This window comes from Mandrillus leucophaeus, unplaced genomic scaffold (genome assembly GCF_000951045.1).
Source record: "Mandrillus leucophaeus isolate KB7577 unplaced genomic scaffold, Mleu.le_1.0 Scaffold1538, whole genome shotgun sequence".
NCBI lineage: Eukaryota > Metazoa > Chordata > Mammalia > Primates > Cercopithecidae > Mandrillus > Mandrillus leucophaeus.
This window is the reverse complement of record NW_012101519.1, coordinates 55,071-82,029: the sequence shown is the minus strand read 5'-3', so window position 1 is coordinate 82,029 and position 26,959 is coordinate 55,071. Positions and strand designations below refer to the sequence as shown.

The 26,959-nt window shown below is 39.2% G+C and overlaps 1 protein-coding gene across 5 annotated transcripts; it reads left to right on the top strand.

Moving 5' to 3' along the window:
* The first annotated feature begins 735 nt into the window (after positions 1–735).
* On the top strand, positions 736–20,145 carry FAM104B (family with sequence similarity 104, member B). 5 transcript variants are annotated; one of them, XM_011975322.1, is made up of 5 exons: positions 904–923; positions 3,915–4,014; positions 9,936–9,938; positions 16,938–17,068; positions 19,362–20,131. In XM_011975322.1, exons 1-5 carry the CDS (start codon positions 904–906, stop codon positions 19,456–19,458), a joined length of 351 nt encoding a protein of 116 aa, XP_011830712.1. In that variant the 3' UTR covers positions 19,459–20,131. The 5 variants fall into 5 exon arrangements, with proteins under 5 accessions (XP_011830713.1, XP_011830714.1, XP_011830712.1 ...); XM_011975324.1 differs by lacking the exon at positions 9,936–9,938 and having other exon boundaries at positions 902–923; positions 19,362–20,145; XM_011975323.1 differs by lacking the exons at positions 9,936–9,938; positions 19,362–20,131 and having other exon boundaries at positions 736–923; positions 16,938–17,353.
* Positions 20,146–26,959: the final 6,814 nt, after the last annotated feature.

Here is a 26,959-nt window from a genome sequence, read left to right as displayed (position 1 = left end):
TCCACTGCTGTTGGGAAGCGGTGCGAGTTCCTCTCTGACTGTTTCTGTTTTCTCAAGGGAAAATCAGTGACTATCATGAGAAAATTGGGTGCTGGTGCTTGTGGAGGGATCTTGTAAGTAGACTAGACAGAGAAGGTACACTTGTGGAGGGTGTACATTGATTGTCTACTTGGTGGGGATTGCCAGGAGAGTAGGGAGGAGGCAGAGAGTTAATAGCTTTGGGTAAGCTGGCTAAGGAAGGTTAAATGGTGAGGAACGCGGTTGTGGTTAGTGGAGAGGTGGCCTCCTTGGGGCTGGGGCTGAAGGCTGTGGATGCTGGGGCATTGGAAGAGGGAGCTGTTAGGACAGGATCGGGTGCTGCCCGTTATGAGAGTGGGGGATGCAAGAAATGGCGGTCTTTCCTGAGGCCCAGGGCGTGACCGCGGGCGGAAGAGACTTAGATGGGTGGGAGGAGAACCCCAATAAGGACAGAGAGGCGCAGGCCACGGCCTGGTCAGCTCCGGGGGCGCTGAGGTCGCCGAGGAGGATCAGCGGTGTGAGGGCTGTGAGGAGGACAGGGCATGTACCACTTGAGAAGCCTGTTCAGAGGCTGGCTGGGTGGGAGGAGAATGTCCATGGGATTGGCACAGGTCTCGAACATGGGGCGGCTGGGGCAGTAGCGCAGCAGATCCTGACGCTCAGCGGATCGTCCCTCAGGAGTCAGCTCCCAACAGCAGGGAAGGAAGCCTGCGGCAGACCCAGAGGAGACCGGCGCCAACCTCCCCGGGCTCCGATGCACAGGCCCAGAGCCCGTCAATCCTAGGCCAGCCCCGCCCTCCGGGCTGCGTTTGTCCGGCGGCGCAGGAACTTCCTGCGTGGTTGCTATGGTTCCGAGGGCAGGACGATGCGAGGCTGTCCTGTGCTATGGGAGGCTGCCCTGTACGGTAGGTTCGTCGGGGCCTTTCTTGCCGGTACCTGTTCGTTCTCTGGTCCCCACTGTCATCACGCTTTGCTTTCTCAGCCAAGATCTCGCGTCTCGGGGCGGAAACGCAGCGGAGATGTATTTTCTTCCGGGGTTGGTGGCGCTCTCATGACCTGCAGGTGACAGTGTTGCCGGGCGGAGCGGCCCTGCTCGCCTCATGCCCCGCCCTTCTTGCTTAAAAAAAAATGCCGCGAACCCTTCTCCGAAAGAAAATGCTGGTCCTTTGGTTGTCAGTGCCTTACAAGCCCTGGAGGCGGGGGTGAGGTGGGGATGTAGTCCCTTGCGAAAACTCAGTCAGTGGACAGTAGCATTCTGTTTTTCAAATTGGCATTTCTTCGGTGAGGCTGCTAGGTACCCTAGCAACTAGTATTTCTATTTCTCTGATTGGTTTAGTCATCTTTCTCCACGTGATACGAGGGTTCTATGGGCCTTTATCAATGTATTCTTTCATTACAAACGTCTCTGAATCTCATGGTAGAAAACTTGGTTAGACTGTTAAAGCGTAATAAAGGAAGCCAGTCTTATCCACAGTCCGATCACCCAGCCGTGACCATTAATCATATTTTGTGATAAATTTCCTTAGATGTTTTTCATTCATAAAGTTGTATTTTAAAAAATGAGATTAACATTGTTTCATGATTTGAACATTCCGCTTTTTAAACTCAGCTTCACACTTTGAAAATTCATTTTCATAGTATTAGTGTGTTTTTAAAAAAAAAATGCAAAGGTATTGTAAGCTGTTGAAAGTTTCAGTAAAACTTGAGCGCAAAATACTCAAATACTCAAAATACCATGATCAAAGACAAACATCACCATGCTCCCTAATGAAGGCAGGAGCTGTGGCATGTGTTTGTTTCACTCTTTTATCCTGGCACCTGGAGGAGTGCCTAGCACTTAGTGGATGCTCAATAAACATTGTGAAATAAAATAATATTTATATCCAGTCGTTTTTTTTCTTTATATATAATGAATCATGTCATAATGGAGTGTAATACAGCAGCAGTTTTCTACGTGATTTTTTATTCGGCATTTTGTAGTCAGCATTTGCCTATGACATTAAGATACCTTAAAAATCAGTTTTACTGGCCTCAGCCAGTTCAGTTGACAAAGGCCATTTAGCTGGTTGGTAACAGACTCAGGACAAAGCCCAGATCTTTCCAGGTTCGAGGCTCTTTCTTTCATTTCATAATAATCTCACTGAGGCTTCGGTGAGTAAGATGTAGCATAGAATTTCCTTGGTAGATGCAGTGGATGTTTTATTGTTGCTCCATATTTTGATCAGCTGTTAGTATATTGGCTATCTTTTGACAAAGACCCTGCCCTGGATCAATTCATAGAACTGTGATTCTGGAAGGATAGGCATCCTAAGGTTATTTTCTGAAAGGTATGCTAAGGTTATTTTCTGGAAGGCATCCTAAGGTTATTTATACCAGTGGTGAAAAGCTAGTCAACCTAGCCTGCTGCATTGATTTAGATCATGTAATGAGGAGCTTGCAATATAAAGAAAAATACACTAACTATGAATTTAGGGGCCAAATTACCAACATGCTATTGGAATTAGGGACACAGACAGTTGACAGTAAACAGTATTTATGAAGCAAGCCTGATCTGACTACAAAGGTCTTTTTCTCCCCAAATCCCACTAAAACTGCTTTAGCATGTCTCACATATCTGGGTAAAAATCACATTTCCTGCCAAAAAAAAGTGCCTTTTTAGACACTGTACACAAATAAGCTGAATTCATTTATACTGGCAAGTTCTTTATCATAAAGATATTGTTTGATTTGGACATGCAGTTCTTCATTAACTTTTACTTCCTGAAAACTTTCCTGGAGGACCTTGGGCCAAGGCTAAAGAGAACTTTCCTTCCAGCCTCAGCTCTACCAGCCTTACTCATTTTACTGTCTGAGTCACTGTGCTTCTCTGGGCCTGCTCTTTCCTCAGTTTTAAGAAGAGAGGTCAGGCTATGTTAGTGGGTGGCACAGGAAGGCAGATCCAGGGAGGGATGTGGTTAAAGAGCCCCCGTTCCAAGTACAGGAACTCCTTTTTTTCCTATTATGTGTTGCTTTTTCTTTTCTTAAAGAAAGCAGTTTAATTTAACAGAGTGTTAGAAATCACTGCACTACATGACTAGTACTCAGTCTCCTAGAGATGGGAATTGATTAAAGAGTAATGAAATTATAAAAATTAGTAAACTCAGCCATTCTTAGGAGTGCCAATAACTCAAAAGTAGTGTCTAAGCAGATGGCTGGGGAGAATGTCTGATTAATAATAGAGTGCTGTGAAAACTATGTCAAATGCTGCAGTCTGATTACTTATTGACAAGGAACTTGAAACTGAAGATGTAATCTTACCAATCATTGAAAACAATTTTGAGAAATGAATGTTTCAAGGAAGTAATCAGCCACAATCTCATGGTGACAATCTAGTGCAGTAACTATGTCATAATACTAGCTGGTATGGCAACAGTAAGTGCCTAACCACATTCAGAATACAAGAAATATCTCTTCAGTGTCGCTACACCACTGGCATAAGAACTTAATAGTAGACACTGGCAGACACACATGTCTTAAGTGTTACTGAAGGAGTTCAAAATCACTTACCCTGGAATTGTAACTTCGTGGAGTCAAGACAATGAAACTAATTAGGTAGATTTTGAAAACTTAGCTATTAAATTCCTCGTATTCTTTATTTTCAAGGGCCATTTAAAGTTACGAAAATTATTTCTAGAAATGAAATGTACAGCTTGACTTTACTTAGAGTTCTTGTATTACATTTTTATCTTCATGCCTGGTGATGGAGTACTTATGACTTTTATATCTTGGGATAGCAGATAGTGACATATTTTTTCAGGCAAGGTCTCATATATGTATGTTGTCATTGCTTTACAGTTTAAGCATCCAAAAGATGAGTTGTTTCATCTAACAACTCTCTCTTTGCAATTTATTTTCAGGAAAAGAAGAAGAAATGGCAGTAAAGAGGGCAATCATCATTCTGCCCAGCCCAAAAGGAATAAGAGAAACCCTATCTTTCAGGATTCTCAAGATACAGAGGTAGGAAGTATGGGCAAATACCCTCTACTTCGTTCATTGCCTACACTAAATTATCCAATTTGTGCTCTGTAATGAAAAGAAATGTATTATTCCAAGAAACCTTCATAAAAGTTTTCTTAGTTGATTACAGTGGCTTTTGAGCTGGAGCTTTAAATTATGATATAGTATCTCACAGAAAATGGAAAAGAAGCACAGAAAAACTTTGCCAAACATAATCAGGAGGAATTAGCCCCTGTAATTTTGTCCCCTCATATGAGCAGGGAACAGTAGTCTTACTTCCCTTATTTTTATATGGAAAACATGTTTTCTAGTACATAGTGATATGTTATTAGCTGGAAGGCAAATCTTGCTTTCTCAGTGAAAAAAGTGAAAAATTTGGGGCAGTCTCATGATTTTTGCAAATTTAATGGTGCTGGAAAAAGAGTTTGAAGTTTTTAATTTTTTATTGATATAGAATAGTTGTACATATTGTGGGGATACATGTGACATTTTGATACCTGTATGTAATGTGTAATGATCAAGTCAGGGTAATTGGGATATCCATCACCTCAAACATATCTTTTCTTTGTGTTGGAAACTTATAATTCTTCTCTTCTATTTTGAAATAGACATTAAATTATTGTTAACTGTAATTTTCTTACCGTACTGTTGAATTCTATAACTTATTCCTTCTATCTAACTGTATTTTTATACCCCTTAGCCAACTTCTTTTCATCCCCCGCCTTCCTCTTTTCTAAACCTGTAGTAACCACCATTCTAAGGAACTTGAATTTCAACTTCAAGGAGCATTCATTTTACCTTTCAGATTACTGAGTAGTACAAGAAATTAAGAGTGGACAATTATGTAGATATACACACAAGTGGCTTATCTGGAGCAGATCTCTGCCTTTTTCTCTTCCTTACTGTATAGAGTAGGAAAAGATTTTGTGCCCTAATGCTACAGTTCCAAGGGGGTAGCAGAAGTAAGACAAATGAGAGAAAAAAACAGAACCAGGAAGCCCCAAATACATTTAAAATTAGAGTTCTATGAATCCTGTTATTTTTCAACTGACAGGAAATCTCCCCTTGTCAGGTTATCATTTTAAGTAATATCAATTCAGTTGACAACTGGGACCTTTTTTTTTTTTTTTGAGACAGTCTCACTGGGTCACCCAGGCTGGAGGTGCAGTGGCACGATCTCGGCTCACTGCACCCCCACCTCCCAGGTTCAAGCAATTCTCGTGCCTCAGCCTCCCGAGTAGCTGGGATTACAGGCATGCACCACCATGGCCAGCTAGTTTTTGTATTTTTAGTAGAGATGGGGTTTTTCCATGTTGGCCAGGCTGTTCTCGAACTCCTGGCCTCAAGTGATCTGCCTGCCTCGGCCTCCCAAAGTGCTGGGATTACAGGCATCAGCCACCATGCCCTGGCCTTGGTGAAATTTTTTGAAGAACATTTTCTCTTAGATTCTTAGTAGTTTGCAGTCATTCTCATCACATTTGATCACATACATTCTAAGAGACAGAACTACTTTGGGAGACATTTTTGGGAATGAAATCATTGTTGAACAAAATAATGGTCATTAGATGTGGTTTTAAACCCTGTGGGAAAATGGGAACCTTCTGAAATTAGCTTCTACTTAGAGATACATTCAAAATGGAGGAACAAGCTTTTATAAATTTAATTTCTGAGCTGGAAAATAACTTACAACTCAGTGTCTGTTCTAACTTCATCTTATGAGGGAAACTGAGCTACAAAAAGCATAGATTATTTACCCCATCAGCACAGAGAAGTTAACACATGACTATCATTGCCTTACTAATTTGGAAAATGGTTGTAATTCAACAACCTAATTAATTTGGTATTTTACAGTTCATAAGATTCCACAATGTTTCTAGTATTAGAGAATGCGTACACGTCATTTTAAATGCCTTGGAACTTTGGGAGCACATGTTTTAAGTGCCCTCTGATGGATTTGGTTAGGATCATCTGTTTACTTATTCAAGTTCCTATAGGTGCCTTTGAATAAACATCATATTATTATTTCAGGGATAGACTGTGTATTAGGAGTGAATGTTTTGTTGTGGAGGTTCACATAAAGGAAAAGCTGTAGGCATGGAGGGATAGAATTGAGAGGAAAGCTAGGGCTTGAAAGAAAGTAAAATACTGGGCTGGGCATAGTGGCTCATGCCTGTAATCCCAGCACTTTGGGAGGCCAAGGCAGGTGGATCATGAGGTCAGGAGTTCGAGACTAGCCTGGCCAATATGGTGAAACCCTGCCTCTACTAAAGAAATACAAAAATTAGCCAGGCATGGTGGTGCGTGCCTGTAGTCCCAGCTACTCAGGAGGCTGAGGCAGGAGAATCGCTTGAACCAGGGAGGCGGAGGTTGCAGTGAGCCGAGATCGTGCCACTGCACTCTAGCCTGGGCGACAGAGTGAGACTTCATCTCAAAAAATAAATAAATAAATAAATAAAATCCTGGGTTCATCTGCTTTTACAATTAAAAAGTGTTATATAATTTTATATCATAAATACATGCATGAATTTCTGCTCTGTTTTTATGAAGATATTCCGTAATTAATATTCCTCCTCATCTCCTCAGTTTTATTTATCTCCCGTTTCCTTCATTAGCCTGCTAAGGCTCTCTTTTCACTCCCTAACTAATCTTGTGTCTAGTTTATTTTTCTCTCAAATATTGTGTCTTTTCCCTGTCTTTTAAATCCAAACTGTAATCTACATTCACTCCCTTTTATTCCTCACCTCCGTTCATGCAACTGCTCAGTAAACCTTAGCTCCTCCATCCCCTCCCTACTCCTTTGCTATAACATATGTCAGGGAACGTCTGAGACTTCCTAAATTGCATTACCAAATATTTACTGAGCACCTACCATTTGCCAATCATTGTCCTAGGTGCCTGACAGCAACTTAGATGTCTCTGTCATTTCCTCAATGACTCCTTTCTATTCTACCTCTGCGTGTATCAAATATATCCCTTTCTTTACATTTCCACCATCCTAATTCAGGCTTGCATTGCCTCTTGCTTGATACATTGCAAAATTTCCCAGTGGTTTTTGTGGTCTCATCCACCCCCTATTTCATTCATCCATTAAAATGCTCTTCCTAAATATAGATCTGAGCATTTATCTTATGCTCAAATACCTGTTTGTACAGACTTCTTAGAGTGACATTCAAGGCCCCTGATAACCTAGCCATATCTTCTCTTGCATATTTTGGTTCTCACTAACTCGTCTCTCGGAGATACCAGCTACATCATCTGTGGCTTTGTCTTCTCAATAACTCTTCTTCAGCTTGCTTGTGTTCTTATTGCTCTCTCCATTTGTCACACCCTTCCTATTAATATTCTCTGTATCTTTGAAGGCCTAGCTTAGATGCATTTCATTTTAAGAAGGCTCCTCTATTTCCCCAGTCAGCATTCAGTGCTATATTCTTGTCATTGCAATAGCTTGATCCTGTCACTCTCAGAGTACTGTATTCTTCTTGATTAGGCTCAAGAATTACATGTTGAACCCCTAAGTATCCCAGGCAAAGTGCCTCCTTATACATTGTATGATAGACATGCAAATATTTGTTTAGATATTGCTTGGGCATCAGAACAATCTGTGCCTACTTGAGAGCCTCTCAGAGGTTGGGCCCCAGCATGTGCACATGAGTCAAAGTGTCAGAAAGCCACACGGGTGATTTTGATGCCTATTCTAAAACAGAATGTGCTCTAGCAAATCCCTGCTGGTCTCAAAGTTTCTTTGGTTACAGGTAAGTATGCAGATTTCATTATGGCCCAAACCAACCTAAATCCTGCTTTTTCACACAGACCTGGACTCCAGGATTTTTGTAAAGTGCCTTTGTGAATTTTGCATAGTGAGATACCCTTCTTTAGAGTCTTCATAAATATAATTTTATTTTGCTATGTGTGTGAATTTGCAAGGGCTCTGTCCTTCATTTTCCTTGCACAGATATCAGCATTAAACCTATATTGAAAATTCAGAGAAAAAAGAATGAGCTTTGTAACTGTCAGGTAGGATAAGCATTCTGGTAAGACATTTGTATGAGGAATCAGGAGGGTGTTGAAGATGTTTTATATATTATGAGTCTTTCCAAATAGTGAGGTGCTTAAAATCTCATTTATTCTCTGATAAAAGAATTTGCACTTTGGGAGGCTGAGGCAGGAGGATCCCTTGAGCCCAGGAGTTCAACACTACAGTGAGCTGCAATTGCATTACAGCAATCCAGCCTGGATGATGGAGTGAGAGCTTATCTCTAAAAACATAATAAAATAAAATAAAGTGTAGTAAGGTTAATGCTTCTGTACTAAGATAGCAGTTTCAAGTGTCAAAACCATACACCATCAAGAAGCAAATTTTCCTCTCAATCATTCTGACAAACAGTCCATTAAGTGGGATATCTCACATGAAATAGATTCACAGGGTAAGTGTGACAAAGCCCAGGTTGCATAATATAGGCTATGTTTATTAAATAAACAGCATTATTAGCCTAGAAAATGCTAGTGTATATGACTTTTTAGATGCTCTTTACTAGACTAAAGGAGGTTAAACCCTCTTCCCAAAATCTCATTTATGGAATTACAGCACTTTTTAAGTCTTTGCTTTGAAGTCAGAAGTAACTGAATCCATAAGCAGATTGTATTTGGTTTTGTAGTAGCATTCTTTAGTTTGCCTACTTACAAATAAAATGTTTGTTTTTCACAAAAGAAATATATTTGTAGTAGATGAGTTAGAAAGTGAAGATCCAGGCTGGGCGCGGTGGCTCACGCCTGTAATCCCAGCACTTTGGGGGGCCGAGGCGGGTGGATCACAAGGTCAGGAGATCGAGACCATCCTGGTTAACATGGTGAAACCCCGTCTCTACTAAAGATACAAAAAAAAAATTAGCTGGATGTGGCAGCATGCACCTGTAGTCCCAGCCAGGTGACTGACCCAGGAGGTGGAGCTTGCAGTGAGCCGAGATCGCGCCACTGCACTCCAGCCTGGGCTACAAAGCGAGACTCCATCTCAAATAAATAAATAAATAAATAAATAAATAAATAAATAAATAAATAAGAAAGAAAGTGAAGATACAAAACTAAAATTTTTTAAAAAGTATTTGAAGTCCCAACTATATGTATGAACTCAAAATATCTGAGACAGGTCTCGATTAATATAGAAAGTTTATTTTGCCAAGGTTAAGCATGCACCTGCGACACACACCTGACAACATATGCCCAAGATGGTCAGGGTGCAGCTTGCTTTTATACATTTTAGGGAGATAGAAGACACCAATCAATATGTATGAGATGTACATTGGTTCAGTCTGGAAAGACAAGACAATTTGAAGCTGAGACTTCCAGGTCATAGGTATATAAGAGACAAGAGGTTGCAATCTTTTGAGTCCTTGATCTGCCTTTCACTGAATATACAATTTAGTCTGGCTCAGTGAATCTGCATTTTTACATAAACAATAGGGTAGAAGGAGTAATCAGATATGCATTTGTCTCAGGTGAGCAAAGGTGTGACTTTCTGTCTAACACCTATGAAGATAAGTTATCAGTTTACATTGCCAGCTCAAAATTCAACAGGACTTCAAAGATCTTGAAGCCCAAAAGGAATTTCTTTGTGGGCAAATTGTGAGAAAGGTATGTCGCTTTAAAAAAAAATATTTGTAGCTGTCTGATTTAGGAATAAAATGGGAAGTGGGTTTGCCTGATGTAGTTCGTAGCTTGGCTTTTCCCTTGGCCTAATGATTTTAGGGCCCTGAGGTTTATTTTCCTTTCACATTTTCCCCACTTTCTTTCTGAAATATTTTGGAGAAAGCATTTTAGAAGAAAATTAATCTCTGGTCTCAGATTTTGTTTGATCTCTTGTGGCAAGGATGGTTTATTTCTAGATGGGTAGGTCACACATTATTAGGAAACCTCATTTTTAACAGGTTGTGAAGTATCATGTTCTGTGAAGAAAAAGTAGGGGGAGGAAGAGAGAAAGAAAACAACAAACAAAAAGATGGAGAACAATCCTGGAAAATCAATATAGGCCATATTACTCTGAAGTCCATACATCAGTAGGCAGGTACGAAAATGTTTTATGTATGTAAATAGGTTACTGTTATTTATTTCTGAAGCTTAAGTTGTCTAGCTTCAGTTCACAGGGTTTTAAGAAAGCACAGCTTAATTTTTAGTGATTTCAAATCAGGAAAAATGGGGAAAAGGAAAGGAAAGAAAGAAAAAAAAAGGAAAACATTATTTTTGAAGACTTGTAGCCAAGAAAAATTTTAGAATTCAGTCTAATCTAGAAAATAAGAAAAATTGAAAAAACATTAGGCAAGACTAGAATCTAACAACAAATGTACTATAGTTCATTTTGAAACATTTTTTTTTCTCTTCAAGCTCCATTTTCACTAAAAACAAATCATAGGACAAATTTGTGCATAAAATAAGTGTTAGTTCTATTATACTTTGCCTGAGTATTTGTATAAAGTCAGCAAGAATAACTATTTGCCATGCACACTCTTTTGTTTTTGAATTGGCTTTGCTGGAACTTTATTCCACAAAGAATCTCAGATTACACTTCAACGCCTTGAGCCCAGCCATGGATTTATCTGTGCCTGTAAATATCCACATTAATTGAGTGAATTCTTACTGAGGTCCCAAGATAATGTGGGACTCCTTGGGCCTGTCAGAAAGTGCCATTCTTTACTTACCACAGGTCAGGAACCTGTACACGGACTGTGTAGACAACATATGAGGTCAGCTTTCTCAAGGGGATTTTATTGGCTCTATAAGTCAACTTTGATTACTTAAAGCAATCTGTTTGGATCTGCCATTCCAATCAAAGCCTCAGTAAAATCAGTGGCTTCAATTGTGTCCTGTTACAAAAGAAAACAGAGTCTTATCAAATTTTTGCAAATAACTATACTACCATAAACTACGTATACTTGCAAATAGTTTTCAAATTCTGGAGAAATCAGGTAGAGAGAAATACGCTTCAGATTTTCTCACAGGAGCATAGTTAACCCAATATTAAAAGCTGTAAAATAGCTCAAAGAAAAATGGTTTTCTGGACTCAGAAACAAGTTAGAAAAAGAAACAAAGTTAGAAATTCAGAAACAAAAGTTTCTGAGTTTCAAACAATGTTTCAAAGTCACAAAAAGATTATTTCAGTTTTCCATTAGTTTAGTCTGTGTAATTAACTCCTGTTCTGCTCAATGTTTATGAACACATTAGCTCTCTATGAGAGTCTTGGAAGTTTTTCCTCTATTCTAGTATCACAATCTCCAAAGTTATCAGAAACCTGCATTCAAGAGCACCTGTCAGAGTCCTATAGCTGATTATAAAACCACCTTTTGAAAGTGATAAAAGTAAAACAACCATGAATAACGAGAGTCTTAGAACAGTCATAAAGATGTAATTGACAAGGAAATTTGGTTACTTCTGTGGCATACAACTATTTTACATAATCATTATTACTACTGATAACATATACCAGGGGTTCCCAGTCCTCCGGCTGCAGACTTGTACTGGTCCATGGCCTCTTAGGAACCAGGCTGCACAGCAGGAGGTAATTGGTGGGCAAGCAAGAACTACTGCCTGAGTTCTGCCTCCTGTCAGATCAGTGGCAGTATTAGATTCTCATAGGAGCACAAACTCTATTGTAAACTGCACATGTGAGGGATCTAGGCTGTGTGTTCTTTATGAGAATCTAATGCCTAATGATCTGAGGTGGAACAGTTTCATCCTGAAACCATCCCTTCCGTCCCCCATCTGTGGAAAAATTGTCTTCCACAAAACCGGTCCCAAGTGCTAAAAAGGTTGGGGACTGCTGACATGTACCAAGACATATCAGAATCACAGGAATTTCATACAATTCTTAAACACATACTAAAAACACATTTATATAAATGTAATCCAAAGAAGGTTAAATGCCATTTTATATTTGACAATACTTCTGTATGATTATATTATATCAAATAACCCAAATATGTCTCTTTTGGACTTCAGGGGACCTAATATCAAAAGATTAATGAGGACCAAAGCTAGAATTTTATTTTGGAAAGTTTGTCAACTGTAAAAAGTTAAAAACACCTGATATCACAAAATAGGATCAAAGGTCATTGCACAATAAGTCATCCATTTAGCCGAGTGATGACTCAAAGATTTCAAAAAGGGACAAAAGTTTTTATTTTTTTGAGAGAGGAGACTTAATTTCCCAAACAATAAGCTTTAATGAAGACAGCACAAGGCCCATTAAATCTGTCTTTTAAAATTTTCTAAACAAATTTATTAAGTTTTGGTCATCTTGACCATAAGATATAATTCCAATAAACTTTTTCATAACCTTTATTTTTTTTTAAATTAAGTAGGTTAATGCTCCAAGAAAACCTTGTTACTCTGGCATTGGGGCCCAGATGCTGGTCTTGCATCAGTGTGCCTTCAATATTAATAGTTAATTTATAGAGAAACCAAACTAATTTTATCTCTCAACATTGGCCATTACAATCTCACACACCCACCTCTTCCATAATAGTCCCTAGGCCTTGAGGTATTTAATAGTTTTAATTTCTGGCCCTGTGTCTTATGCACATAGTGTATTTTGATTGGCATCTTCTACTGGGTGTGAAGATAAGGCTTTAACTGCTGTCACTGTTTAAGATTTAGCAAGACTTGGTGTTCTTTTTATATCCAGAAGTCAAAGCCCTATAACTTAAAGGTGCAAGGACTTTAAAAGCAAGAAATTACATGGATGTAGTAACCTTGATTTTTAAAAAAATTTAACCTCAGTTTTTTTCTAAGCAAATTAAAACTTTAGTAACAATGACATAGGAGTTATTTTTATAAAATGTAAAATTTGTTTGTTAGACCAGTTACCAAAAGGGGAAAAAAAAAAACCTCCTGCTGTTGCAGGAAGTCAGGGACCCCAAACGGAGGGACCGGCTGAAGCCATGGCAGAAGAACATAAATTGTGAAGATTTCATGGACATTTATTAGTTCCCCAAATTAATACTTTTATAATTTCTTATGCCTGTCTTTACTGCAGTCTCTGAACATAAATTGTGAAGATTTCATGGACATTTATTAGTTCCCCAAATTAATACTTTTATAATTTCTTATGCCTGTCTTTACTACAATCTCTGAACATAAATTGTGAAGGTTTCATGGACATTTATCACTTCCCCAATCAATACTCTTATGATTTCCTATGCCTGTCTTTAATCTCTTAATCCCGTCATCTTCGTAAACTGAGGATGTATATCGCCTCAGGACCCTGTGATGATTGTGTTAACTGCACAAATTGTTTGTAGAGCATGTGTGTTTGAACAATATCAAACCTGGGCACCTTAAGAACAGGATAACAGTGATTTTCAGGGAACAAGGGAGATAACCTTAAAGTCTGGCTGCCTGTGGGCCAGGAAGGACAGAGCCATATTTCTCTTATTACTGAAAACAGGTAAGAGAAGTATCGCTGAATTCTTTCCCCAGTAAGGAATATTAAATAATTAACAGCCCTGGGAAAAGAATACATTCCCAGGGGAGGCCTCTGAAATGGCCACTCTGGGAGTGTCTGCCTTTATGCAGATATAGATAGGGATGAAACACCCCTAGTCTCCTGCAGCACCCCCAGGCTTGCTAGGATTAGGAAATTCCAGCCTGGCAAATTCTAGTCAGACCAGTTCTCTGCTCTTGAACCCTGTTAAAATGTTTATCAATGACAATGCATACACAGCGGGACGTGGAAGTTCATTAGTGATTCTAGTTTCACCCTGACCTTGTGATCTCACCCTGACCTCCTGCCTTGTGATCTTTTGTTGCCCTTAAAGCATGTGATCTCTGTGACCCACACCCTATTCGTACACTCCCTGCCCTCTGAAAATTGCTAATAAAAACTTGCTGGTTTTACAGCTCAGGGGGCATCACGGAACCTGCCAACATGTGATGTCTCCCACGGACACCCTGCTTTAAAATTTCTCTCTTTTGTACTCTTTCCCTTTATTTCTCAGACCAGCCAACACTTAGGGAAATAGAAAAGAATGTATGTGAAATGTCAGGGGCTGGTTTCACCCGATACCTGCAGTACAATTAATATTCCCTATGGAAAGTCCATTTAGGTAACCTGCAAATCAAAATTAATGAAAGTGATACTTGAATTAGTTAGACATAGGCAGAGTGTTTCCTGGGTAATAAGTGAAAATGTTTGGATTCATAGAAGAATTTAAAGCCAAGAGCACAGAATGTTATGTTGGAAGAAAACATTTTCTTTAGACCTTTAAGATAAAACATTTTTAGCGTCAGGCCATGACCAACAGTTAGAACCTGAGGAAAAAAATTATGGAAGCTGAAAATGAGTTGAAGGAGATGGTTATTATCCTAGGCCTTTTCAAAGGGGAGAGAAAGCTGAAAACAGCAAGATAATAAAAGTTGAAAATTGGATTAAAAAAATTAAAATCCCTTGCAATTGTATTAAGAGTAAATCAATACCTTAAGAAAATTTTGTTGTTCTACCCAATTCTTTAGTGTATAAGTGTTTTTTAAAAAATCAAAATCCAATCTCTAAAAAGACTATTATAAATAATTTCCCTTTAATTATAGACAACTTGATACAAATCATTAATGAGATGCTCAGACTTCCTGTTTTATGCTAGACATCTTTCTTTCTTAAATAACCAGTTATTTTAGGATAGAAATTACTATACAAGATTCTTTCTCATATAAAGAAATTATTATTTCTCATAGAATAATTATTAAAAAATTATTTCCTTTTAACCTTTCTTGCCAAAAATACCCCTTTATATTTATAAAGAGGTAAATATATAGTATGTAAAGAAGGAGATATTTCTTTACACTGCTCTTATTTACTGGTTACTTTCATCTTGTTTCATAAATAACTTTTAAGTAACCTTTGAATTAGACAAAAATAATTTTCTTTAAAATAAGAAAATATTTTTTAGAAAAATATTTTCCTATAATTTTTTAAAAATTGGAAGTGATCCAGACCTTTAATGACTATTTATTATTTAACTTAATATAACTTTAGATTTTAAATTATATGACAAGTTTATTTATAGGCATTTATTCCCTTACATTTATCTAATTAATTTTTTAAATGGTTTATCCAGATGAAAGCTGTGTCATTGTTTAGTTATTTCTCTGTTAACTATTTTTATAGCCTATAAATTTAGACTTTTCTAAGAACCTGAAGTATAAAGACTTCTGATATAGAATGATATACCATTATTGTTAATGGCTGATGAGATTCTGTTGTATGAATGCATGCACTATAATTTAACTGCTTCTTTGTTTTTAAACATTTAGTTGTTTCTGATTTTCAGCTATTAAAAATATTGATAGTATAAAAATGTCTTAATGAGTATTTCTATTTATATCTGTACACGATTGAGTTTAAAAACTTTTAAAATGAAACAAATTAAAGGTAGATGTATTTTTTTCTTAATAATTATTCTAAAGAAATCCCTTCTAGCCTATGAATTTTTAATATACACAGCATAGCATCACCCTAGTGTTGCACTGTAGTGTAAAATCAATATGATGTCATTGGAGATGAAAATTTGATTCATCAGAAATGATTTCTAGTTCTTACCTTATTTTTCAGGCAGTACCTGTAACAAAAAAAAAACAAGGAAAGCCAACTAAGAGGAACCAAAGTGTGGGCTGTGGGTTTTTTATCCAATGTAATAGCTTACTTAATTTTGGAATATTCATAACTTCATTATTTTGTGACAGTGGGAGTTCTATATTTTTATACTCAGGCCTAGGAATTTTTTTTAATTTTCTTTTTGAATTGGCCTTGACATTTAATCCTTAAATCAATTTGATTGCTATTGGTAACTCTCACATCTGGCTTCATTTGGCCCCTTCTATCTCTTTTCCTGCACAGGTTCTTTTAACATATGTTTCTAGTTGGATAAAGATGAGCATAGGTTGTATCTTGGTAGCTGTGGGCAGTGTATTGTGTGACCTAAGTTGAGCAGCTGCAAGTGAGCTATGGACTATGACCATTCTTGGTTTAAGTCTTACTAATGTTGCCTTTGGAAAAAATTTACTTAGAAGAAATATAATACCAGCATTGTTAAATATTGTAATTTGAATAAGAGTCCTTGCCATTACCTTCTTCTTTTGGGAATTGTAACATTGGAAGGCAGGAAATTCTTGGAAATGACTGTTTACAGGCATCCCTGAGTAGCTTCTCCAATGTACAAAAGGCACTGAATCAGGTTAGTTCAATTAAAAAAAAAAAGATCTTAAGAAGAAAATACACACCCTATTAAATCCATAAATATAGAAGAACAATAAATGCTAGTCATAAAATGTTAATAAGTAGCATATAACTTTGACTAAAAGTATGTCAAATGCCTTTCAGGATATGTATGTAGCATTGAATTGATATACGAAGACCATACATGTCCACTATCAGGATATGTGTACAAAATCATTATTTATTTGTATCTATGTGTGTATGCATGTATGTATAAATGTATGTGTCTTATTTGCTTCATTGTAACTTTTACCTATAGTCCAACTTACTTGTTATGGTCATTATTTCTATTACATCCTTAGCATTAATTGATACTTCAGGTAAAGGATGAGTACTTACTTCTCTGATGCAGTAATTAGAATAAATGGTACAAGCAAGGGTAGAGAATGTGTGAAGGGATTTGGAACTGGAAGGCCTGTGTTTGAATCCTCACCCTGCCACTTCGTAGCTATGTGACTTTAGACAAGGCAGTGATCTGTTTCCTCATCTGTAAAATGGGGGCTGTTAATCCCAACTTAATTAAAGGGTTGTTGTGAGGATAGAATGAACTATCTTAAATGGCTTTTTAAAGCCCAGTATAGAGTTTTATGCTGCTATTCTCCAAGCCAAGTAGGAAAAATATTGTAATAGCATAATAGCAATCCCCTTTCTGTCTTTTTCCTTCCAGTTCTCATGGAGTGATAATGAAAGGAGCAGCAGCTGCATTAATATCCCAGAGAGAGCAAGTGGACCAGAAGGCAACTTAAACCAGATTGTTATTGAACCCAATGTGAACATTCCCCAGTTCTTGCATGAGGGGTATGTACCATGCCAAGGTCTTTACTCCCACATCAACCAGACCTTGAAGGAGGCTCACTTCAACAGCCTGCAGCAGCGAGGACGAGCTCCAACATGATGAACTAGGACTTCCTTATTCCAACCTAAACTGTGTTTATGAAAGCAATTGCATACACACCAAAAAAAGTCTATTGGTTTTTAAGTCTACATTTTAAATAACAAGTTAATGGGCAGTTGTTTAATTGGGGTTTTACTGCACTGTTGCAATTTTAAAGGGGCTGTGAAGAATTTTTTATGAAATTTTTATTTTTATTTTACTCTTTCTACATGGAGTTTTCAAGTTGGGTGTCAAATTCATGTTAAGGTAACAATATGAGGAAACTTCTCCTGTGCATTGAAGCCATATGTCCAGTTCAGACTGATTTCCAGATCTGTCAATTAGAAACTCTATGTTAAACATCTTTTTAAAATACAAGTAAGTCTTCATTTTTAAAACTACAATAGCCTAGTAAAGAGTATGTAGCTTTCATTTAAAAAACAAACAAAAAATCCACACTCAAAAAACTGTAAGTTAGTATTCCCAAATATGCAAAGCCAGATTCAGTCTTGCACTGAAATGAACTGCTATACTCCCCTCAGAAGGTAGATATTCTATTGAAATTGCTCTCTAGTTGTAATGGCAACAATCAGACCCAGTTTAGACTATGAACGTGAAAACCTCTCTCTAATAACTGTCTCTACACTTTGCATTTCCAGGGAGAATGTTTCTGAGGTTCTTGTATACTTAGATACCTTCTGTATCATTTATCCTCTAGAGTGTGCACTTCAGACTTAGTAGGAAACACTTCTCAATTCTGTCAGATAAGAAATATGTAATTACATTTTGTCTTAAATGAAAATTTATTACATTAGCACATTATGTGATATCATAATTCCATCTATTATGTATAGAGTAAATGTTAATACAGTGTAAACTTCTAAACTGATGTTTAAAGTAACAAGAATTGTGGAAGTGGGTTGGACAACTGCCCACTTTATGCTACATGGACCCTTTCATAGAGATTAGGGGACTAGCTTCCATTATTAAAATTGCAAAGATTCGCATGGCTTAGAAACAATAAGCTGAGATGCCATTAGAAGAAACAGGCAGTAATATTGATTTAGAGATGGGGGGATCCCCATGTTTTGGTCATACTAAAGAAGCAACCAAATTTGAATAGGGAATTCATAGATGTGCTTCCTCAGTGGTGAGCTGTGCGAACAATGGACCAGGATGCATCAGTGTCTGCCCTGGAGTATGCAAGGGGTACAACCTGTTGGTAGATTTAAACAAAAATGCTTTAGAGTCTAACAGTCCTCTCCTCCCTGGTCGCATTCTCTTTTGCACTATATTTGGAGGTCCACAGAGTGGAAACTAGCAGATCTGTGAACTATGGATAGCTCTACCAAGAGGTGTTTGCCAATTGGCAAGGTTTGGAAAAGATGTAAGGTTACAGTTTTACTTAAAGGAGAATGAGATTTTATTAAATGACAGAACTAACATATGAAAATGAACACTATCCTAGGAAAAGAATACATACATACATACACACACACAATTTTCATGGTTGTTTCCTTGAATATGGGTAGGATTTTAAGGAAGATACTCGTAGTAGAATTTTAGTGTTACGGGGAAAAAATTACAGCACCATATTGGCCCCAACCTTAGGGAGTAGGCATGAGTCAATTATTTCTCAATTAGATGGTTTGAGTAAAAACATTTTTTCTATGGCCAGTGCTTCCAAAGTCAATTCCAGATGTATGTGAGAAGAAATTTGAATTCTAAAAGGTTTTATGGCAGAAAATAGAGAAAGAATATCTGGCCACCAGTTTCTCTAACAATAAAGTGAGCAACTAAACACTAAAGAAGATGAAATATTTGAACTTTCAACCCACATGTACACAACAGGATTCAGAAATACCTAGGAAGAATTTTGCGGGCTTAAATACACAGCATCCTACTGAAATAAAGTGTCTATTAAAAACACAGTGTAGTTGAAAAGCTGAGAAAGCAAATTTCCATTCATTCCCCCTATTTAAAAATATGAAAGATAGAACTATCACCACGACAAAGCACTATTTTTTCAAAGTAAAAAAAAAAAACAAAAACATAATAAAGCAATTACATACACACAGAAAATGTGTTGGCTTTTCAGTCTCTATGACTTTTCAGTACTTAGTTGAACTAAGTAAGCACAGTCTTATTCCAGAGTGGTCAGTGTAAATCTCGTGTCCTAGTAAATACAATATGCAATCTCTGTCCTGTCTTTTGCAGATTGTCTAAACATGTTCATATCATAAACTGGTTTATGTCCTTTGGTCCTGAAATAAAACTCAATACTTCACAGCAGGGAAGGAACCAAGCTGTTTAAAACTAATTATCTCCGCTATGAAGGAGAAGTATTTTTAAGGAATATCAGAAGAAAGTAGAAAGTGAGAGGAGGTTCCAACTGAGCTTCCTGGGTCGAGTAGGGGCTCAGAAAGCTGTGAAACTCACTCATTTCCTGCATCAGGACTTACTTTGGTCCTGGATGAATAATATTGAAGATACATGCTTAAAATATTCCTAACATCAGAATTTGTGCCTGTGTTTCCTTCCCCAAGAAAGCTATAAACAGCAAAAATTTTGTTGTAAGCTTCGCTGTGTCCTCTCTCTCTCTCTCCCTCTCTCTCCCTTCCCCCTCCCCTGAAACTAAAAGGAATGTTAAAAGCCCCTTTTTCTGTGACCAGCAGACCTTATCTATGCTCCCAATTCCAATTCTTTGTAAACACAATATGTAAAATCCTGTGAGATCCTGTCTCCTTTGCCATGCCACTGCAAGGTTATAAGTAGATCAAACTTAAGTTACAATTCCGGTTTGCCTCAAGATCTGAGTCATGTTAATTGTCTTTGTTTCTCGCTCTGGTAGCATCTTCCTGCCGCACATATTTCCCGCCTTAAAGAGTTTAAAAGGTGTTCAAAAAATCTAACACTGGCTGCCTGCTTGGTACCTCTTCCACACTGTGGAAGCTTTGTATGGTCACTCTGCTTAATAAAGCCTACAGCTTTTTCTCTCTCAGTCCGATCTGTGTCTCTCTCTTTGGCATGGCTCAGGCAAGAACCTTTGGTGTTACAAAAGGACTTCTCTGGATTTTTTTTTTTTTTTCAAAATTAGGAGTTTGAGAAAAGGGAACCAGATTAGTTTAAAAGGTAAAATTGGACCCTGTTATATATTTTAAAATGAGAGTATAAAGCAAGGGCAGAATGCTGCTCCAATAATGAGGTGTGGTGATGCTTGGGGAAAGAAACTGCCCTTAAATTCAAACCCACCGTTTGTCATATTCTGTGTGAGTTACTCATTAACCCCTGAGGTAGGTGGTGTGGGCTCTCCATTTCATAGGTGAGGAGTGGGAGGTTGACAGTAAGTTATCCCTATGACTACATACAATCCTGAGAAGACTGAGAGTGGTTAATGATTTGCTAAAAGAAACACAGTGGTCAAGCAGCAGTGCCAGGGTATCTCTGCTTTTATAATGAAGACCAGGGCTGCCAGGACACCTTTTCTCTAGGGAATAGTTCCCTGTTTACATAACCAAAGAAAGAGTAGAATGAAACAAAGTTTACTCTAAGCTCTTCATCAGAGTCTACATGTTGAATAATTTTCTAAATTCATTTCTTTTTATACAGCAGCATTTTCAAATGAATACTCTATAATATTGTCAATTAAATCCCTGCAGAGTGAGTCAGATTTTAAAGCTGACACGGTTACCAGACTGTCTCCATCTCAATTTCTTGTTCCTCCTGGCTGGAGGCTGTGGTCAGAGTATAACCCATATCATCTGAATGGAACAACTGTTGAATACATGAACCGAGGCTGGGCAAAAGAGGCAAATATTCTGACCAGGAAGCCATTGAGATCTATTTTATATTTTGTTTAAGACAATTTCTTGAGACCAACTGTACAAAGATGGTACACCTGCCTAAATCACATGTGGGATTCCACACTGATGCACATTTGACTAGTTGGCAATTTCCATGTATCTTTTGGCCACAGTATTGTTATAATGAAGGGAAATTTTCTGGTTACAAACAAAACTAGAAATTCAGATGCCAATTAAGATACTGGTGGAGACTTTAGGGAAAATATATAGCCTTCTCCAGGGAGAAAGTCATTCATTCATTCTCATCTGATGGAAGGGGAAAAAATCCAACTTTTTGGTCTATAAAATCTAATTAAAATGAAAGGAAAAGATTTTATATCTGTGCTATTTCTCAGGGATCAAGTGAAAGTAATTGTATGGAGTTAGAGTTGCTCTTCCTTTACTACTAAAAGACTTTTTTGAAGTAGCCAAGATTGTAACATAATAAAATAAAACAAATAGATGATTAACAGATTAATATGGAAAGTATAAATTTACACATCACTCACTTTGACAATCCCCAGACTCCAGATTTGGTATTCCTTTAGACTAAGGAGTAGGTCTTTAACTTCCTGTCACTTAGATTAAGTAGAATCAATTTCTTCCATGTTTCATTGGCCCTGGTTCTTTTTTTTATCTTCTGTGGTTTCTCTGAGCTCCTTGAGTTGCCCCAAATGCATTTGTTTAGATGGTGTATTCGTCTGTTCTCACACTAATGTAAAGAAATACCCGAGACTGGGTAATTTATAAAGGAAAGAGGTTTAATTGACTCACAGTTCTGCATGGCTGGGGAGGCCTCAGGAAACTTACAATCATGGAAGAAGGGGAATGACAGAAAGGGAATGACAGAAGAGGAAGCAGGCACCTTCTCCACAAAGCAGCAGGAGGGAATATGAGTGTCTGTAGGAAGAAATGTCAAATACTCATAAAACCATCAGATCTCATGAGAACTCACTCACTATCATGAGAACAGCATGAGGGAAACTGTCCCCATAATCCAATCACCTCCCACTGGGTCCCTCTCTCGACACATGGGGATTATGGGGGTTACTATTAAAGGTGAGATTTGGGTAGGGATACAACCAAACCATATATTTCCATCCCTGGCCCCTCCCAAATCTCACGTCCTCACATTTCCTTTTTTTTCTTCTTCTTTCTTTTTTCTTTTCTCTCTCTCTCTCTTTTTTTTTTTTTTTTTTTTTTGAGACAGAGTCTCAATCTGTTGTCCAGGTTGGAGTGCAGTGGCACAATCTTGGCTCTCTGCAACCTCCACCTCCCAGGTTCAAGCAAGTCTCCTGCCTCAGCCTCTTGAGTAGCTGGGACTACAGGCACCTGCCACCACATCTGGCTCATTTTTGTATTTTTAGTAGAGACAGGGTTTCACCATGTTGACCAGACTGGTCTCAAACTCCTGACCGCAAGTGATCTGCCTGCCTCAGCTAGGATTACAGGCATGAGTCACCACTCCTGTCCTCACATTTCGAAACACTGTCATTTCTTCCCAGCAGTCCCCCAAAGTCTTAACTCATTTCAGCATTAACCCAAAAGTCCAAGATTTCATCTGAGACAAGGCAAGTCCCTTCCACCTAGGAGCCTGTAAAATCAAAAGCAAGTTAGTTATTTCCAAGATACAATGGGAGCACAGGCATTGAATAAATACTTCCATTCCAAATGGGAGAAATTGGCCAAAACAAAGGGGCTACAGGCCCCATGCAAGTCCAAAATCCAGCAGGGCAGTCATTAAATCTTAAAGCTCCAAAATAATCTCCCTTGACTCAATGTCTCACATCCAGGGCACACCAATGCAAAGGGTGGGCTCCCATGGCCTTGGGCAGCTCTGCCCCTGGGCTTTACAGGATATAGCCCCCTGCCCTGGCTTCTTTCACAGCTGACATTGAGTGTCAGTAGCTTTTCCAGGTGCACTATGCAAGCTGTTAGTACATCTACCATTGTGGAGTCTGGAGGACAGTGACCCTCTTCTCATGGCTCCACTAGCCATGCACCAGTGGGGATTCTTTGTGGGGGCTCCAGTCCCTCATTTAGCCTTTGCACTGCCCTAGCAGAGGTCCTCCATGAGGGCTTCACCCCTGCAGCAAACTTCTCCCTGGACACCCAGGTATTTCCATACATCCTCTGAAATCTAGGTGGAGGTTCCCAAGCCACAATTCTTGACTTCTGTGTACCTGCAGGCCCAACACCATGTGGAAGCAACCAAGGCTTGGGGCTTGCACCTCCTGAAGCAACAGCTTGAGCTGTACCTTGGCCCCTTTTAGCCATGACTGGAGTTGGAGTAGCTGGGACATGGGGCACCAAGTCCTGAGGCTGCACAGAGCAGGGGGACCCTGGGACCAGCCCATGAAACCATTTTTCCCTCCTAGGCCTTCAGGCCTGTGATGGAAGGGGCTGCTGCCAAGATCTCTGAAATGCCCTGGAGACACTTTCCCCATTGTCTTGGCAATTAACATTTGCCTCCTCATTACTTATGCAAACTTCTGCAGCTGGCTTGAATTTCTCCCCAGAAAATGGTTTTTTATTTTCTCTCACATCATCAGGCTGCAAATATTCCAAACTTTTAGGCTCTGCTTCCCTTTTAAATATAAATTCCAATTTCATATCAACTCTCTCAAGTTCAAAGTTCCACAGATCTCTAGGGCAGGAGCAACATGCCAAGAGCCTCTTTGCTAAAGCATAGCAAGAGTGACCTTCGCTCCAGTTCCCAATGAGTTCCTCATCTCCATCTGAGACTGCTTCAGCTTGGACTTCATTGTTCATATCATTATCAGAATTTTGGTCAAAAGCATTCAACAAGTCTCTAGGAAGTTCCAAACTTTCCCACATCTTTCTGTCTTTTCTCTGAGCCTTCCAAACTGTTCCAGCCTCTGCCTGTTATGTAGTTCCAAAGTTGCTTCCACATTTTCAGGTATCTTGATAGCAGTGCCCAACTCTCCGCAGTACCAATTCCTGTATTAGTCCATTCTCACACTGCTATAAAGAAGTACCCGAGAGGGGCGTGCCCAAGATGGCCGAATAGGAACAACTCCAGCCTCCAGCTCCCAGCATGAGCAACAAAAAGACGGGTGATTTCTGCATTTTCAACTGAGGTACCAGGTTCATCTCAATGGGGCGTGTCAGGCAGTTGACGCTGGTCTGCGGGTGCAGCCCAACCAGTGAGAGCTGAAGCAGGGTGAGGCATCGTCTCACCTGGGAAGCGCAAGGGGAAAGAGAAGTCCTTTTCCTAGCCAAAGGAAATTGAGACACACAACACCTGGAAAATCAGGTAACTCCCACCCTAATACTGTGCTTTACCAAGGGTCTTAGCAAACGGCACACCAGGAGATTATATCCCACACCTGGCCCAGAGGGTCCTATGCCCACGGAGACTCCCTCATTGCTAGCACAGCAGTCTGAGATCTAACTGCAAGGTGGTAGCAAGGCTGGGGGTGGGGTGCCCACCCTTGCTGAGGCTTAAGAAGGTAAACAAAGCCACCTGGAAGCTCGAATTGGGTGGAGCCCACCACAGCCCAAGGAGGCCTGCCTGCCTCTGTAGACTCCACCTCTGGGGACAGGTCATAGCTAAACAAAAAGCAACAGTAACCTCGGCAGAGGTAAATGCCCTCATCTGACAGCTTTGAAGAGAGCAGTGGATCTCCTAGCATGGAGGTTGACATCTGAGAACAGACAGACTGCCTGCTCAAGTGGGTCCCTGATACCTGAGTAGCCTAACTGGGAGACATCCTGCACTAGGTGCAGACTGACACCTCACACCTCACACGGTGGGGTACACCCCTGAGACGAAGCTTCCAGAGCAAGAATCAGACAGCAACACTCGCTGTTCAGCAATCTATCTTCTGCAGCCTCTGCTGCTGATACCCAGGCAAACAGGGTCTGGAGTGGACCTCGAGCAATCTCCAACAGACCTACAGCTGAGGGTCCTGATTGTTAGAAGAAAAACTAACAAACAGAAAGGACACCCACACCAAAACCCCATCAGTACGTCACCATCATCAAAGACCAAAGGCAGATAAAACCACAAAGATGGGGGAAAAGCAGTGCAGAAAAGCTGGAAATTCAAAAAATCAGAGCGCATCTCCCCCGGCAAAGGAATGCAGCTCATCGCCAGCAATGGAACAAAGCTGCATGGAGAATGACTTTGACGAGTCAAGAGAAGAAGGCTTCAGTCGATCAAACTTCTCAGACTTCTCAGGACTTAAAAAAAAAAGCCAATATATGGAACCAACCTAAGTGTCCATTGATGAATGAATGATAGGCAAATTGTGATAATTGTGGTATATGTGTATAAATGTGAAAATTATTCAGCATTAAAAATGAAGGAGATCTTGTCATTTGGGACAACATGTATGCACTTGGAGGACACTATACTAAGTGAAATAAACCAGACACAGAAAGAAAAGCACTGCATGATCTCATTTATACATAGAATCTAAACAAAGCTATAATGTTTCCATGATGGTCAAATAAGTTCTTTCCTGTGACTGCATGCATTTTGATGCAGTTTGTGGAGCTGAGTTCGAAAAATAAAAATAAAAAAATAAAGTCATCAACAGTTTTTCTCTCAGATTTGACTTCAAACATATGAGCAAAAGATTCTACACCAGACAGTTTGGGAGTTAAAATGACTTTGCAAGATTTGTTCCCAAAATCAAAAGGAAGGGAAGAAAGAAAAGGATTGCTATATGTGTAGTTTACAGACCTAAAATTGAAGGAGAGGCTGGGAGTTAGGTGGTGCATGTGTGGGGAAAGCAAGTGGAGGATCTGATCATAATAGCTGAGGTGTACTAATTGCATCCTGTGTATCCAGCAGTGTATGCATTATTTCGCCTATTTGACCTGCTTGACCTCAGTCAGTCAGTCACAAAAGTACTATAATTTTGCTGCTATCATTATCTGCAATTTATTGAAGGGAAAAATCAAGCTCAGAGAATTTAGAACTTTGCACAAGTTTAAAGAACTTGGATGTTGCTGAGATGGAATGGGAATCTGACTTCATTTTTAATGACCATAAGCTCTGATGAATGTCAAGGGTTAAGAGTGAGTTCAATATGCCAATGTTATACCTGCAAACATCAATATTTACATTTTTAACTCATAAAATCACCACTGTAAAGTTATGGGTGTGAGCATATAATTATACCCCCTTGCAGAGAGGTCTCACAGAGAGTCCCATTGTGAAATAAAGATGCAAGCTCTGGGCAGATGGGAAGTTGAGTAATATGTAGATGATGGATAGGTTGTGATGATGGAAAACCATGCCCTTGGGAGAACAGTCTTCCTTGTCTCCTTGATGGTGGACCTCAAACTTTCTGTTCACTGCTGGCATCCTGAGACAGAATTAAAGAGGGGTAGATTCAATTTTCTCAACATAAAGTCCATGACTCTGACCTCTATGAGGGTTGTGGTCAGGTGAGGGATGCTAGGGTTGCCCACACAGAAGGCAGATTTCTTTCATCCATAAAGTTTTAGGGTATAACACCCAGAAGCAATTGCAGGGGAAGAAAAGTATCTCTTTTGTGAAGGCAATGGTCAGTTTCTTTAAGGTTTTGAAGCAACCTGCGTAATAAGAACTTATTGCAAGGATACCAAGGGAAAGGAGGGAGAAGAGAACTCTGCTTACTTCTTAGGTGCAAATATCTCAAAGTCCCTATCCTTCCAGCCTGGGAGAGACTCCAGGCCTCACAGAGAATCCCAACATTCAAGCAACCCCATTAATATTAATGACAGTCTGAGCCCCCCCAAAAAACGCGCTTTCTCCATTTATCTGTTTGGATTCTTTTCCTAACACCCAATGAAGGACTCCTCCTCTGAGCAGAGTGACTAGTACAACCATCTTGGAGGCAGGTGTTCTCCCCTTTGTCCATCCAATTCATAGCTGCCTTTTTGTCCAAAATTTTGGAAGACAAAAGTAAACTTTGGAGAATGGATCCTCCAGCCTCTCTCATCTCCTTTTTGGCTCTT

What these genes read in the sequence shown, in the direction of transcription:
- FAM104B (XM_011975321.1), top strand. Translation starts at nt 1,147, where the DNA reads ATGCCGCGAACCCTTCTCCGAAAGAAAATGCTGGTCCTTTGGTT. An exon ending in AAAATGCTGGTCCTTTGGTT is followed by an intron (nt 1,191 to 3,914) that starts GTCAGTGCCTTA and finishes ATTTATTTTCAG; the next exon opens with GAAAAGAAGAAGAAATGGCA. An exon ending in AGGATTCTCAAGATACAGAG is followed by an intron (nt 4,015 to 16,937) that starts GTAGGAAGTATG and finishes TTTTCCTTCCAG; the next exon opens with TTCTCATGGAGTGATAATGA.